Consider the following 17,346-nt stretch of genomic DNA (forward strand, 5'->3'; position numbering starts at 1 on the left):
AAAAAGTCAATATGTAAAATTGTAGTGTTGGATGATACTGCTTGTAATGATGACTTCAAGTTACAGCCAAGGCTTCACAAGAAAGGAACCTTGAGTGAGTGGTTGTTACCTTAGCTTTGCAAATAATAATAATAATAATAATTTTCTGATATAATCGTGATAATGGTACAAGAAACACCATCCAAAATATTTAAATATTTTATTTTCATTATTTGAGCAGCTTCTGAACTAAAACCCCAACCTTGACAACTAATATGAATTCTTCAAATTGAATCATAAAGTTTTATGTGACATGGCCTTGTGACATGACATGGACTTGGGTCACAGTACAGGAATAAAAAGTGGATTTTTTTTATCTCGCTATCCTGGAGAATTTTGTAGCTACAGGCTAAGACACAAAAATCAATAATGTTTATCAATAATCTAAATCCCGATGAAAATACCATGAAAAATGAATGATACATGTGGAAGTTATGATTCAAATAAAGTTTAATTACACTACCCTCAGTGGCTCATGAGTTACAGGCATAATATAAAAAGTGAGTAACATATGACTTTGATCTTGCTGATAGGACCATGCTATTGATACACACACTATGTACAAGTGATGCACCCTCAAGTTATGACTTTACAGTGGGAAAACATTTCTTTCCATGATCTTTAACAAAAGCTTTAGACTGACATTTTGGACACAAAAAATGATATTGACCCGAGAAATGGTACTGGCAGTACAGATAGGACCATGGATATGCTAAGCGACAACTTCAGATCACAATGTCTACCAAGTTTAATGTCTATTAATTTATTTCAAAGTTTGCAACTTACAGCTTCAAACAAATAATGTCCATCTTCAACCCTCAGATGAGATCAAATTTGACACCCATATCTTATATATACATGTATGTACAAGTTACACATTTTCATACAACTGCCTCTGGGGCCCCGAATGGTCGAGTGGTCTAAAGCGCTCACCGTTACGGATCACTGCCATCTCACCTCTGTCTGCGTGGGTTTGAGTCGCAGGTTTGGCCTATGTTGGTATGTGAGAAAGCTTGCCAGTAGCTTCTCATGGGTCTGTGGTTCTTTCCAGAGTTTTCCCGGGTTCTTCCTCTACCATTAATACAGGCCGCCATGTATAGCCTATATTGTGCTGACAAATGGCGTTAAATCCTACAACAATAACAACAATAACTGCCTCTATCAAATTTGAAGTTATAAACAGCACACTAAATGTAACCCTAACCTGTGACCTCAAATGTTAATGAACACAATCTCTTAACCTTCACTAACACAATCTCAAGCTCCGATGTTTACATTTCCAAAACGTCATTCAGCCAACAGGTTAGTTTCAGTAAACCCTCCAAGCAGAATAACATTGGAAGATTTTGTAGAAAATTACACAAGTATCCATACACTCGGATTATACTTGTCCTTTAAGAAGCAGTGGATAGTTATAAATAGTACAGTATGCACACTGGACAATTGTGTAAATATCAAATTTATAATCTTTACAGCTAAGGGTATAGCTGGATGCAAAAGCAACGTAAATGTGTATTTCTTTTAAAATCTAGTATGCTAATATATATATATATATATATATATATATATATATATATATATATATATATATATATATATATATATATATATATATATATATATATATATATATATATATATATATATATATTGTTACATATATCTGATTTAATAAATATATATTTATTTTATTTTTAATTTAATTGTCAGTTTTAAATTTTTTATTTTATTACAATGTAATTTTTTTCACCAGAGGTGATACATTTTTAGAAAATTGTTTGTCCTTGACTGTTCATAAACACCAGGTGTTGATCTAAATTCTGACCTTGACTCATAATTAGTAAACAAAGTTCTGTTTTATTTTAAAATGATTGTTTGTTGTCAAGGTCATGATGGGACTACGTGGGTTAAGAAGTAAACACTTTTTTAAATTTTTATTCTGGGAATAAAATCATTGGTCTAATCAAGGCCATATTCCGTGTACATGATCACATGACCCCCCCCCTTGATTTCGCAATTCTGGTCTTTCCATAACTTCGCTTTTGTTAGTTTTAATAGAAATGTGTAGAAAGAGATTTCTCAGTTTTGGGCTTTTCATACTGATGTCAGGTTAATTTGTTGTAGCCAGATTTCAGCTATAATTTTCTTCAAATCAGTTGGATTTCAAAAGGATTAATTCTTTATTCTCTGGAAGTATTTTGAGGAGTGCTCACACAAAAATTTTGGAAAGACATTGCTTACAAATTTGATTTGGATTTCCAACACCAGAGTGCCAATACATGTATTTGTATTTCTACAAGGAACTGTAGATAAGCACAGTATTGACTACAGCATTCGTCATCGTCATCCATCTTGGATTTTACATCAGTATTCGAATTTGAAATTATTAGAACATTTATCACTAGGACTTTTGCACTTATATATATATATATATATATATATATATATATATATATATATATATATATATATATATATATATATATATATATATATATATATATATATATATATATACATACATACATACATACATACATACATACATACATATATACATGTGTGTGTGTGTGACCCAGGATCAAGATCTCAACCTCAGGTCCACAACCCAGGGTCTGTGATGGATACATTTCTGATATTGTTTCCTCTTGTTTCAAACCCATATATAGCAATAGACTGGGAACCTCAACAGTTTTAAAGTGATACCCCAAGAGCAAGTCTCCTTTTCAAGGTCTGTGCTGGAAATGTTTTAGATACCACCAAAATTACTTTGAATATTTAGACTTTTGTTTTTTAAAACAACAGAAAAAACCAGCAACCATTCAAGACATTGATCCCATCCCAAGAGTCCTAATTAAAAGTTTGAAACTACTGTTTACATTTAAAGAGTACTGCAAATCATATTATAAAGTTTCAAGTGTCTTTAATGATGTAGGAGATGCACTGTGTTACTAATGGTGGGACAGATGGACAAAATCCCCACCTTTTTTAAAAGATGCTTGGGGGTCACTGTTATTTGCTTTAATTTAAACATTATGACTCTCGATGATAATTCTGAAATTTTATCAAACAATATAAAATAAATATGACTGGTTAATGAAGTATACCTCCTATGAAACTGCTTTTCATGAAATGGGAAACAAAAAACAAATTTACATACATTTTTTAATATAATGATATAATTAAAAACCACACACATTACTATATCAGTATGAATTTTATTTTAATTTTCAATACTAAGCATGCTTATATAACAACTATAAACTCAAACTAAAACATTATTTTCCATGAATCCTATTAATATGATGTTCCAAATGTTCAACATTTTCATACAATTATCAGGACTATAAGGAATGGTTGTGAGGTACAGACAAGTATTGAGTGGGAGGGAAAAGGTAAAGCACAACAAACAAGCTATGCACATTGCAACTGAATATGATTATTATTATTATTATTATTATTATTATTGTTGTTGTTGTTGTATTATATCCTTTAGTTTTATAATGGAAAATAAGCTTTTAAAGTTTGCAGTTTTTTTGTTAAACTTAAAAGGTGATTTAATGGAATTTGTGATAGCCAAGCTGTACTAAGTTTGGCAAACAAAACAATTGGATTTCTTCCCTTCAAATAATAATTGTATGATAATGAAATTATTATCTATATTATTGTACTGGACAACAACACGGCAAATATTCATACAAAATATCACTTTCCTCTTTCCAAGAACAAAACTTGAAATGTATTTTGTACAGAAAACTAAACCACTTTGGATGTACTGTATGTAAAGTATAGATCTAATCCGGGTAAATATATACCATACATAAAATCCTTCAACAGTTACTGCTATGCTAGTGTAAGATACCTTCATAATAAGAGACAAAATGGATTCTAATATATGAGAATCACTGACAGACCTCCACTAAGTGGACTTTCATAATTCTGTTCAACATTAATTATATGTCTTTTATGTGATGCCATACCTACAATAAAATATAATGAGTAAGGAATATAAACTGAAGCAAATTCAGGAAGCATGATGCCCAGCTGAATGCGTCTGCAGTCCATACAATGTGCAGCAAAGATGTCTTGAGTAAAGCAACATATTGTGGTTTAACAGTATCCAGGACCTGTATGAGGTTGAGAGAGGCCCAGGCCACTTCAAGAGTTTGAGGCCTCTAGGCCCTGGTTATACTGAAATTTTGAAATGAATGCCAAAACAAGCCTAGATAATGTACTATATAAAGATTTAAAAGACAACTAAATACACGACACTGTATGTTATTATTTTATTATATATGAATCGTCGCCTACTGGGGGTTCAGGCCCAGGTCATGTGGTGCTCCCAATCCAGGCTTGACAGTAACACAACAGTTCTCTATTCCAGACCCTGGGGGCATTAGGTTTAAAAGAAAGCTTCCTGTACAAATTGATCTTTACCCTTGGTATTGTTACCAAAGTTTAGTGTTTGAGTTATAATTGCATTTTTGTAATGTGAACAGCTTATTCAAGTACATGTATGTATTTGTGTCTTTTCTTGCAAAATATCCTAATCTACTAATATGCAAAACAGAAGATTTTCTTAACATATGTATTGTATTTCTCCATTTTGCCAGAATTTTGTTTGCTACAGAAATGAAGCTGAGACTTTGCAAGATGTTGAATTACCTTGCCGCTTTTTGATAGATCTAGATGTACATGTACTTCATGTTTTTTTGAGAGTCAGTATGTACTCCAAAGAGTTTAGTGAAGTCATGGCAGTGTATTCCATGGTTTTCTGGAGATTGTGGGGGCCCTGAGTGGCCAAGTGGTTTAAAGCGCCCTCCGTTACAGATCACTGCCATCTCACCTCTGCGTAGGTTTGAGTTTCGGATTCAGCCAATGTGGGTATGTGAGAATGCTTACCAGTAGCTTCTCTTGGGTCGGTGGTTCTTTCCGGGGTTTTCCCAGGTTCTTCCTCCATTATTACTACTGGCCGCCATGTATAGCCTATCGTGTGCTGAAAAATGGCGTTAAACGCTACAACAACAACAACATCTGGAGATTGTCTTGCATGTCTTGGGCTGCAAACCAATCAGTAAGCATATTACTTTCATTTTGTAAAATGGATTCAAGATTATTGGAATTGCTATGATGTTATCATCAGTTTCATTATACAGAGGTGTTTGTTCAGTGCATTAGAAAATGTCATTTATAAGGTATTAAATATGAGAGATCCCAGTATTGAATGGGGAGTGTCCCTGTTACCAAGTGAAGATTTCAGTTTTACACATTTCTGAGTGAACAAGTAATTTTCAGTTAGCATGATCAAGTTTTGATCAATGATATAAGTTATTTTTCTTTCACTGATGAGGAAGCATGGAAGACTGAAAGTCCCTGGACAGGACAAGTAGGACTGCTCCCACATTGGAACTATTTTCCAGGACAGTCCTGTAGTTTTGATTGATATCAATATCCTTTTCTAAAAGCAGATTCAAAATAATGATACATGTTATCACAATGCAATTGCAACCGATTTCATAGCAGCCTTTCAAACATCTTGGAAGTGCATGGCAAAAGACCTGATCTCTAAGGTAATATTTTTTGAAGACTGAGGTTACCTGTGCTGCACATGTGTAAAGGGGTTGGCGTCAAAAGGCGTCACCAGTAAAGGGTTAAGGTAATACAGATATTATCTTTGCTCAGTACAAAGAGCATACTAATTTCTGATCACGAAACTGGTGAACAAAATTTGAGAATTTTAGAAGGAATGTTCACAACATCTGTAGACTTCTTTGCATCTAGGACTTTCATAATTTTGAAAACCTGTCAAAGTCTTAAGTTTGGACAGCTCCGATTTATAGTATTTTCTGTTAGCACTATTTATAGTACATTTTCATGTACATTCTTGATACCTTATAGGACTTGCCTGCACCCAAAATAATTTATTGTGAAGAAAAAATATACATGTACCACTTGGGAAGTATTTGAAAAAGCACTTACACATGGAGTATTTGGGGTTGTTTTTAAGGATCTGAGTGGCTAATTTTTTTTATGAACTATAGATATTAATGTAAGTACTACCTGTCCTTTCTCAAAGATATTCTATTTAAAATGTGCTCCCAAAATATAGACTAGTTATTAGTAAATACCCAATGGTTGACTCTGTCACTTGAAATATATGTACACATGTATGTGCATTTATTGTTGTTCATTGTTGAAGATAAATATGCCTTACCCTCCAAAAAATTTGCTTCAATGTGCATCAGAGTTACAGCCCATGATTCCTAAAATTCCCTGTGGTAGAATTTTACTTTGAAGACCAATGTCATGTGACCTTCATGCTGTAAATTCTGACTTATAAGACCACTGTCAAATGACCTTCATACAGTAAAACCTGACTTAAAAGACCACCTGTCATACAAGGCCAATTTGTAACACAAGAGCCTTTTTTGAGAGGCTGTCTGTCTTGATTGACCACATTTTGTTGGCAGAAAAGGTGGTTTAGCAAGACCAGTTTAATTTTAATCTATACATTGTGAATTCACTATTGTCACTATACTTTCAAACTCCACATATTTAAATACTACCGAGAATGTCATTTTGGGCAAAACCATGAAAATTAATTCCCACAAAAATAATGAAACAATTCAGAGTCAAGTTCCCATTTTGAATAGTTTTATGCTCCTATGATTTATAACTGCTGTTGTTTAGTTTGTCAGGCAAAATACCTGCATATGATCCTGCATCTGTTCATCTGTCAACAGATGCTTTTATTTACCTATCCTCAAAAACTGCTGACTTCAAGCCAGTGTTTTGTTGGTTTTTTTAAATCAAAATTCATGGGAATAATTCATAGGGCAAATGTAAAATTGTGTGTCAAAGCAGCTGATTCTAGAGAGTGTAAGTCACTGTCCAGATTTTTAAACTTATGTGTTCAGTTATTTTGAGATTTTAATACGAGTCATTTCTTGAAAAGTAACATTTCAACAGTAATAAAATTTGTGTCAAAACTTAGAGTATTTACAAAATGTAATGAGCTGTGTACAAGTCAGTTGTACTGTGTATTTGGAATTAAGTAAATGTATAGCCAAACCTCTAAAGTCCATAGATCCTCAGGAGCACCAAAATAATTGAGTTTTAAGTTTCTCTGTTTTCAGAGTTAGTTTTATTAAAAAAATAGAAAGCTCCTTAACACAGTTCAAGAATTATCACTTGTAAAATGTAATATTTAACTTTTTTAAACTTGACAATTTTATGTAGCTATGGATCCAACCAATCCAAAACAACAAAGCAGTTTATAGGTTGTGTTGACTTTTTTGTGCTTTTCTCAACTGAAGATATATCCAAGTAAGGGTCTTTACATCAAAATGTATGGGAAAGACTGCCTATAGCTGAATCACTTTTTAAAAATGTATGAAATTTGCACAGGGTGAACATCATAGACTTGTATCAAATACACCAAGAAAAGGGAATGTTAATGAGGGAATTTGTTAAGAATGAGACTTTTTGAGATTATACTGAATTTTGACAATATAAAGCCTTCTTGGCAGATTTATGGCAGGTCATTAAATTAAGATTTCTGAAAGTTTAATCTACTTTTTGTTGACATTATTAGTTTCTTTCAAAAGACTATTATTACAATAATTAAAACTATAAGAATTTTTTAATGCATTATTTTAATATAAGAAATAACATCCCTTTCAATTTATGTCCAATCTCTCACCGAGTACATACTTAGGTAATACATGATGTTATATCAATTCTAGTGTAATGTAATAATGCATCATTTCGCTTCTAGTGTAAAGTAATAATGCATCATTTCGATTCTAGTGTAAAGTAATAATGCATCATTTCGATTCTAGTGTAATGTAATAATGCATCATTTCGATTCTAGTGTAAAGTAATAATGCATCATTTTGATTCTAGTGTAATGTAATAATGCATCATTTCGATTCTAGTGTAAAGTAATAATGCATCATTTCGATTCTAGTGTAATGTAATAATGCATCATTTTGATTCTAGTGTAAAGTAATAATGCATCATTTCGATTCTAGTGTAATGTAATAATGCATCATTTCGATTCTAGTGTAAAGTAATAATGCATCATTTCGATTCTAGTGTAATGTAATAATTCATCATTTCGATTCTAGTGTAAAGTAATAATGCATCATTTCGATTCTAGTGTAAAGTAATAATGCATCATTTCAATTCTAGTGTAAAGTAATAATGCATCATTTCGATTCTAGTGTAATGTAATAATGCATCATTTCAATTCTAGTGTAATGTAATAATGCATCATTTCAATTCTAGTGTAATGTAATAATGCATCATTTCGATTCTAGTGTAATGTAATAATGCATCATTTCGATTCTAGTGTAATGTAATAATGCGTCATTTCAATTCTAGTGTAATGTAATAATGCATCATTTCAATTCTATTGTAATGTAATAATGCATCATTTCAATTCTAGTGTAATGTAATAATACATCATTTCGAGTTGTTCTGTATGCTTTCATTTTACAAATTCAGACTACCTTAATGAGGTTTCAGAATTAAGAAGTTTCACTGAATTTGATTTAAATTAATAGATACAGACACAGCCTGGAGATCATAAAACTCAGTCAACTCAGAAACATTATTTTAAAAGTAATAACATCTGTGATTGGGTAAAAAATAATAACATCTGTGATTGGGACAAAATAACATTTGTGACTGGGTCAAAAATAATAACATCTGTGATTGGTTAAGAGAAAATATGGAGCATAAATTCAGGTAGAGTTTTAAAATTTCCGTTTCTCATCAAAATGACTGCTTTATAGGCTTAATATTGCAAAGTCTTCAAAACAATATTTCATTTGCACAACATCACATCCAGTTCTATTGTAAGACAATATTTCCTTTGCACAACATCACATCCACTTCTATTGTAAGACCACAAATGAGGAAATCTGCTGAGAACATAATTTTAATAGTATTTTGGACTAAAGACAGATTTTAATTCCAAGTCAAATCTAGACCAAAAATTTTCAGAATATGAAACAAAACTTCTAAACAACTGGTTAAACATTACTACAAGCTTTTTATTTCTTCATGGAATACATCATTACAATCTATTAAAATATAAAAGATTTCTTTACAAATAATGCTATCACTTCATAAAGTTAAGATTACATGATAACAATAAGGCTAAAGATGTTTCCCTGTAGAAAAGAATATTTTACAAAAAGTAGATGATGAAGAAAAAAACTTATCTGAATTGGTACAATTCTATATATATATATATATATATATATATATATATATATATATATATATATATATATATATATATATATATATATATTAATATTATACATTAAAGGGACTGATGCTTCTGGGTGAAAGAATTTCCAGAAATTCAAGGTCAGTATGGGATTGGCACCATTGTTATTTAGGACAACTGGACATTATAAAAAGTCTTTTGGTTAAAGAACAATGCCAATATAACTAGCCATCTTGAAGGTGTAGTCTTAACAAGATTTGATTTTCAAGATGGCCATTGTGGCAGTCATATTACACGTTAGATTGGCTCCATTTTCAGCTGTGACCAACTAGACAATAAAAGTCTTCTGCAAAAACCCCGTGCTGATATGACTATTCCATGTTTTCAAGATGGCAACTGTGGTAGACATACTAAATGTCTGAATGGAAACATCAGAATCAACAAATAAGACATTGTTCAGTAAAATAAAAATCATGTTGATATGACCATTCATTCAGAAGGAGAAATGGTCACAATATTTTCAAGATGGTTGCTTTGGTGGACATAATTGCCATCAAACTGGCACCATTTCCAATTAGGACTAACAAGACATCATAAAAAGTCTTTTAGTGAAAACTTCATGTTAATATGACTGTACATTCAAGAGGAGTAGACATAACACTATTTTCAAAGTGGCCAATATGGAGGTAAAACTGGATATCTAGGCAGTACCATTTAAATTTTGGACCAATTAGACCTCAGAATGATTGCATTTGTAAAGTTTCTTGTTAACCTTCCAAGTAGTTTAGGAGGAATAGCTATAACAAACATGTGCTAACAGACAGATGGACATAGCTATAACAAATGTGTGCTAACAGATGGACATTGCTGTAACAAACGTGTGCTAACAGATGGACATAGCTATAACAAACGTGTGCTAACAGATGGACATAGCTATAACAAATGTATGTTAATGGATGGATGGACAACAGACAACACACCATCCCATAAATTCTTCTGGGCAATGACCAGTAAAGCTAATAAAATAACCTTATTCTAGTATGATGAAAAATTGTGAAGCCAAATACATGCCAATGAAAATAAAAGAAAGAAGTTATGAATTATATTTGAAGCCTCATTAGTTCTGGAGTATTCAACATTTTCTCTGACTTCTTCACAAATGACTGTAATTTCTTTATCACTTTCATTTTTGTTGTAATTGAGATTGGTGTAGTTGGCATATCCACTAGTTTTAGTGACATAGTTTTCAGTTCTTTTGTCATAGTTCTGAATTCTTTTAGCAAAGAAGCCAGGCAAACATTTGCAGTCATCAACTGATATTCTAGCTGTTCCATTAGTCTTGGAATTTTCAGGGCATGGGTGGCATTTCATTTTGTCATTCCCACTGTAAGATCCTTCTGGACAAGCTTTAATAATAATAATAATAATAATATTAATAATAGTAATAATAATAATAATAATAATAATAATAATAATAATAATGATAATAATAATAACAATAATTAATAATAATAATAATAATAATAATAGTAATAATAATAATAATGATAATAATAATAACAATAATTAATAATAATAATAATAATAATAATAATAACAATAATAGTAATGTGATGAACAGCATTAAAATATCCTAATACAATAACACATTTTCACTAAATATTTAAATATTTTTCATTATTTTAAAATACTATATAAAATTACCATAATGAAGAGAGGAGAAAATGTTCTATTTTTAAAATGCAAATGAAATTTGTATTTCAAAGAAATAAACTGTAACTCTTGGAAGCAAAGAGACCAATTTACATTCAAAGGAATGATTTCCAATTAATCCCTATGGAACAAATATAATTCAGGCTAGATATTATACTCTAGCTGTCTATGTACAACCTTGCATCTGCTGGATTTTCCTCCCTTGATATCATGGTATTTGCAAGAATTTATGAGTGCACTTTTCATACTTTTATGTTCATAGATTTGAAAACTCTTTTCAGTCTAATCTAATTGTTATCCAATCCAATTACCTGATTTTTAATTATATTTTATTGGTGAAATGACAGCCAGGTAGGATAATAGCGTATAGGCAAAGCTGCCCCAACATGATAGCTCGTCAGCTTCTTTAATGTTACTGTATTGATTTTGTAGTGAGAGTTTGCATGCCGAGTCAATATCAAACATTTTGTAGAAACTGGCAACATGAAATCAAATTTAAATGAGAAACTCCCTAGTGAGATGAACTGGTACATATTACACAGGAAATATATCCAGGTGTTGGAGTTAGCAAGGATACAGACAAATATATTACAGAATTACAAACAATTGTCAGTTGGCTCACAGTCTAATTGGTTAGTAATTGATTAAGATCATTAGTAAAGTGTATTTGATTCACAGTTCTTGATATGAAATTCAGTGCTCTCTCTCTTTCATAAAAAGTCATATGGATATGTCTGTGTACCAGCAATGCAAAGCTTGGGACATCACATACCTTCACAGTTGTATCCTTTGGACTTATTTCGGTAAATATAGCCATCTGGGCATTCATCTAAAAAGTAGACAACAAAATAAAGACAAAAGGTGAAAAGATATAATTGTTTGCTAATATTAGAGCCAAAATATAAATATACTTGTTCATTGAATATGAGACTTTAATCAAAAGGAAAATGATATTTTACCCTTGTACAATAAATCCTTGCTTGGTTATATCATTAGTGACACAGAGAAGTAAGGAGTTTGGATTCTAAAAGCATTTCAGATGAAGTATAAGGTTTTTTATTCCTGAAAAATTTCAGATTCAGAATGTGAAAGCAAAAAACTAAGCTGGAATAAGACAACAATTTGTGAATAAAATCCTGCCTAACTGTGCTTGATTCATTCCAATGGGAACAAGCTAACAAACAAAAGGAGCCAATGTTTTTTGGCTCATGGGTTAAAACTTTCACATGACAAAACATGACAAAAATTACTAAATTCTTGTTCCTGCTGAATAAATAAGTAATTTAAAGATGACATACCACCATGTGCCCCAGTTATGTAAAAACTACTCTGAATGTACCCTACAGTCCAGCACTTTGAATGTTTTGTTTATATTACTTAGGCTAGTACCCTGTGGTACACACTCTCTATTTACAAAATACTTATGTTACTTTTGATTCCATGGTAAGATATTTTTAAAAAATTGAATGTGGAAAATTTAAGGTATCAAAATGCACATCAACATAACAAGCTAACCTGTACCAAGTTTGGTGGATATAATTTTAATGGTCTGAGAATCATGCTCCCGCAACCGAGTGATGGACATAGCAACAGCTACATACATTCTGAACAGGTAAAATGAGACTGTTAGTGGTTTAAAAGACACTGTGAGGTGCTACACTGGTTGATTAGTTCATGTAATAGACTTGTGATCAAAAGAGTGCAATTCAAATCCTACCATTGTATCAGCCTGCATTAGATAATGTGATGCATTCTTGGGCAAGGCACTTTACTCCAATTGCCACGGCCCTAAATAACCTACTTGTGTTGCTGTGATGACTGGACTGATATGGTATCGTGGGTCTTAAAGTTTGCAATCAGTGAATAAATAAATAGAAACACTGACCTTCTAGATATTATAAATATCTATTTGTTGGTCTTTGCTCTTAATTTTCAGTTTAAATCAGACGACTACAGGAAACAATTGATAAACAGATGGCATGTAGATTCCAGTTTATGCAAGAGGAGTTACTCTGGTATTCTAGTAATACCAAAAAAGTATTTTCACATTTGTATATACTTGTCCTAATGTTGGAAACCTGATGTATATATTGCACAAACTGTAAATCAACTTGAAAAATGGATGCTACTTCCATGGAACTCATTCTGGCACCTGCCGTCCAACAGAAGCTTATAGCAGAATGAAAGAAATGCATCTTTAACCACCTGTGATGGAGAGAGTAGTGCCAGGATTGTCACTGAGAATGGACCACCAAATAACATAAAGATGTGATCCAGTGCAATCCGGATTGAATATCATGCACTGTGATGTCACAATGAAACCCATGCATGTTGATAAAAAAATTCATACTATCCTACAATGTGATGATTAGGCTCAACGTGCTCTTTTCTTGACCCAGTTTAGTATATAGCCACCCCTGTAAAAATCCATAGCAATCACTGTAAAAGTCCATAGCAATCACTGTAAAAGTCCATAGCAATCAATAATTTTTATCTGGAAGTTTCTTGATAACAGTTGAGGTGCAGATCATTAAATATTCAGGATTGAATAGACTTCGGTTAAACAAAATCAGCATTATATTTTACATACATGACCTGTACAATTTTACTCTAGTTCTGTAAGAGTAATGAGATTCAGTTATGATATCCTAAAAATGGCTTCGGAGTTTTTCTTTTAAAACAAAAGTGTAGATAATGGATGGATGGTCAGACTGGCAGGCAAAGCATTAAACTGGAAAACTGTGTATAGAAAAGAGGAGATCTGAACCATTAGTTTTATTAGTAGATTTGACTGCGATATATTGAATGGCTTGCACTATGGTTGTGTTATAGAAGCAACATTGTTAATGATGGATGGAATGGATAAACAAACAAATGAATAAAGATGTTAATAATATTGAAGTGGACAAATTTTTTACACCAAAGGGCATAGCTGTACTATAAATATAATATGTTTACCACAGACAATGATATCTTGAACAGCTGTACTACAAATATAATATGTGTACCACAGACAATGATATCTTGAACGGCTGTACTATAAATATAATATGTGTACCACAGACAATGATATCTTGAACAGCTGTACTATAAATATAATGTTTACCACAGACAATGATATCTTGAACAGCTGTACTACAAATATAATATGTGTACCACAGACAATGATATCTTGAACGGCTGTACTATAAATATAATATGTTTACCACAGACAATGATATCTTGAACAGCTGTACTACAAATATAATATGTGTACCACAGACAATGATATCTTGAACAGCTGTACTATAAATATAATATGTTTACCACAGACAATGATATCTTGAAATGTTTTTTCTGAAACTAAAAATGTGGTTAAATGATAGATGGTTGGACAGAAAAATGGACAAAAACATATCAAGGTATTGAAAATAAAGAACTTTGAACAGCCATGGGTTCAATATGAGGACCAAGTTTCATAGAAATCAGATGTCTTGAACAGTTTGAAATAAAAATGGTCATGAACAAACAGTCCGATAGACCAATTAAGTAAAGATAGGGCTATCTTCCGGTATTACACACCAGGAAGACAAAAAAATGTTCCACTGATGACCAGTGCCTCAATTTTCATTTATGGACTCTATGGAAAAGTTCTTAATCAAAACATATTCATGATTTTTGTCATAATGACTAATTAGCTGCTAGAGTGAATTTTGGCATCTAAGATCATGCCTATATCTATATCATACCTGTATCTATATCAGGCCTATATCTATATCATGCCTTTATCTAAGATCATACCTATAGCTATATCATGCCTATGTCTATATCATGCCTATATTTTTATCATACATATATTTAGATCATGCATATATCTATATCATACCTATATCTATATCATAACTATATATAAGATCATACCTATATCTATATCATGCCCATATCTACATCATGCCTATATCTACATCATGCCTATATATATACCATGCCTATATTTGTCATGCCTATATCTATATCATACCTATATCTATATCATGCCTATATCTATATCATGTCCATATCTTCATCATGCCTATATCTATACCATGCCTATATCTATGTCATGCCTATATCTATATCATGCCTATATCTATATCATACCTATATCTAAGATCATACCTATACCTATATCTATATCTAAGATCATACCTATATCTAAGATCATACCTATATCTATATCATACATATATCTATATCTAAGATCATACCTATATCTATATCAGATTTATATCTATATCTGTATCTAAGATCTTACCTATATCTATATCCATATCTAAGATCATACCTATATCTGTATCAGACCTATAAATATATCATACCTATATCTATGATCATACCTATATATAAGAATATAAGATCATACCTATATCTACATCATACCTATATGTAAGATCATACCTATATATATAGCATACCTATATTTAAGATCATACCTATATATATATATAGCATACCTATATATCTATATCATACCTATATCTAAGATCATACCTATATCATACCTATATCAGGGCTTGAATTTAACACAAATTTCTTTGTAGCCAGAAGGACTAGTATCCTGAGAAATTTACTAGTCCTGAATAAAAAATGTACTAGTCCTGTCCACAAAAACAATGTCACACACTTGTATTGAGATTAACAACAATTTTATTTCATAAACAGCATTATCATATGAAATGCAGAGATACATAAGTATAAATCCTGCTTCTAATCATCAATCAGTCAATTCACATTTCTTGTTTCTAACGATAATCTGGATCCAATTCCAGAAAGAGATCCAGGTGTCCTTTTTCATCCTCCACCTGCACACTAGGTCCATATGGGGTTTGTTCTGGTCTCCTTACCCATCTTCCTAAAACATTGCAGTGCAATGGTGATCACCTTCAGGATCCCTTCTGCCTTCTCTGCACTATCAAATGCTAGGAATGATGATTTAATCTCTCCTCCTTTGCAAATTCTTATATATACAATTTCCTCCCCCTGAATTGAACTGTCAGTACAACCATCGCACACTACTGCAAGAAACCTTGCTTCATTCACACCTTTGACAAATGTCTGCCTTTCACTTTCAGCCATTTAGTGAGTAAATGTAACAACCTGTTTATCATTCCTGTAAGTCTCTCCAACATCAACTACTTTCATCTCATCCAGCTGACACATCCATAAAAAATTAGTAACAGGTCTTCCGTTCTTTATGATAGCATGTGCATTTCTAAACAAATTACCGGTAATGCGCTGGTCAAACACATTCTGATTTAAACTTTCCAAGATCTTACCAGCAGTCGATTCTACTGTTGGTATCTGCATAGATACTTTTCTCTGTGAACTCTTTTTGTGTTGCCCACAGCTTTCATGTACGTTTCCCAATTCAATTTTAAAGTTCAAACAACCCGCAACAAAACTGGATGTTTTCTCTGTGTTTGTTTTTGCAAATTTCGTACACCAGTTGCACCGCATAACGTTCTTTTCCTCATCATAATTCAGCCATTCCCTGTCTTTTGTCCTTGTCTTCTGAAACTATTGATTATGCTTTTCCCTGTCATAAGAATTATTCCTGTCTTTTATGTCAGTTTCATTAAACTTTTTCTTTTTTTCATGGTTGCTGAACACCTTCCATAAAATGCCACATTTTGACTGTCTTCTAACGAGGAAATAGTGTCTCATGTTGAAATACGAGATGTTACAAGATAGCTGATGTAAATTATTTAAAGTAAGAAAAGGAATGTCACAGTGTCCTTTATATCAGAAAGTCAGGGCAAGAAACACGTTTCAAAACATGTGCCTTTGCCCCCTCCCCCTAAAATTAAATGGCCTAAATTCCCTAATAAAACTTGACTTCAGCAGATGTTCTGCAGGATCAAAGCAGTGACAATTATAAACACTGTTATAAAATATTAGCATCAGAAGATAATGTAAGTTTCAGCTTTGAAAAGGTGTGTTCACATCAAACAAAGCCAACTGACAATTCCAATTGTGGTCTCATCATTAATAGCGTAAGTTTGGTAATTGTTACTAATTAATCAGACCTCAATGTATTGTTGAAATTAATAATAAGGCAGAATATTTTCAAATCTTTGATGCCCATGCTCAGAGATTTTAATTCCCAACAAATGTACGGCATTCTGCTTGGATATCTCCACGTGTATTCAATTATTTGTTCTTTCTTGTAAGGGAAAAATATAAAAACTATTCTTATCTTCATGTGAAAAGTAGTTGTATGGAAAGGATGTGTCAATAACATAATCATAATAAATTGATCTAATTCTTATAATTATTTTGATGCAAATGTAATATATGCAGTTTCCCGTTCATAACTTTTGGAGCGTTTGGGTAGC

The 17,346-nt window shown here is 32.0% G+C and overlaps 1 protein-coding gene across 1 annotated transcript in view; it reads right to left on the minus strand.

The window, feature by feature from the left end:
• Positions 1-3,190: 3,190 nt before the first annotated feature.
• The window catches only part of LOC149798241 (vascular endothelial growth factor receptor 1-like), a 49,687-nt gene continuing 35,531 nt past the window's right edge, over positions 3,191-17,346 (minus strand). Inside the window, exons 9-10 of the mRNA XM_089963366.1 lie at positions 11,766-11,822; positions 3,191-10,686 (exon numbers count right to left, since the gene is read on the minus strand). Of these exons, the coding sequence (XP_089819492.1) occupies positions 10,316-10,686; positions 11,766-11,822 (428 nt within the window). The 3' untranslated portion in view covers positions 3,191-10,315. The remainder of the gene's footprint in view (positions 10,687-11,765; positions 11,823-17,346) is intronic.

Source organism: Sinohyriopsis cumingii, chromosome 6 (assembly GCF_028554795.1).
Source record: "Sinohyriopsis cumingii isolate HCF-2022 chromosome 6, ASM2855479v2, whole genome shotgun sequence".
Taxonomy (NCBI): domain Eukaryota; kingdom Metazoa; phylum Mollusca; class Bivalvia; order Unionida; family Unionidae; genus Sinohyriopsis; species Sinohyriopsis cumingii.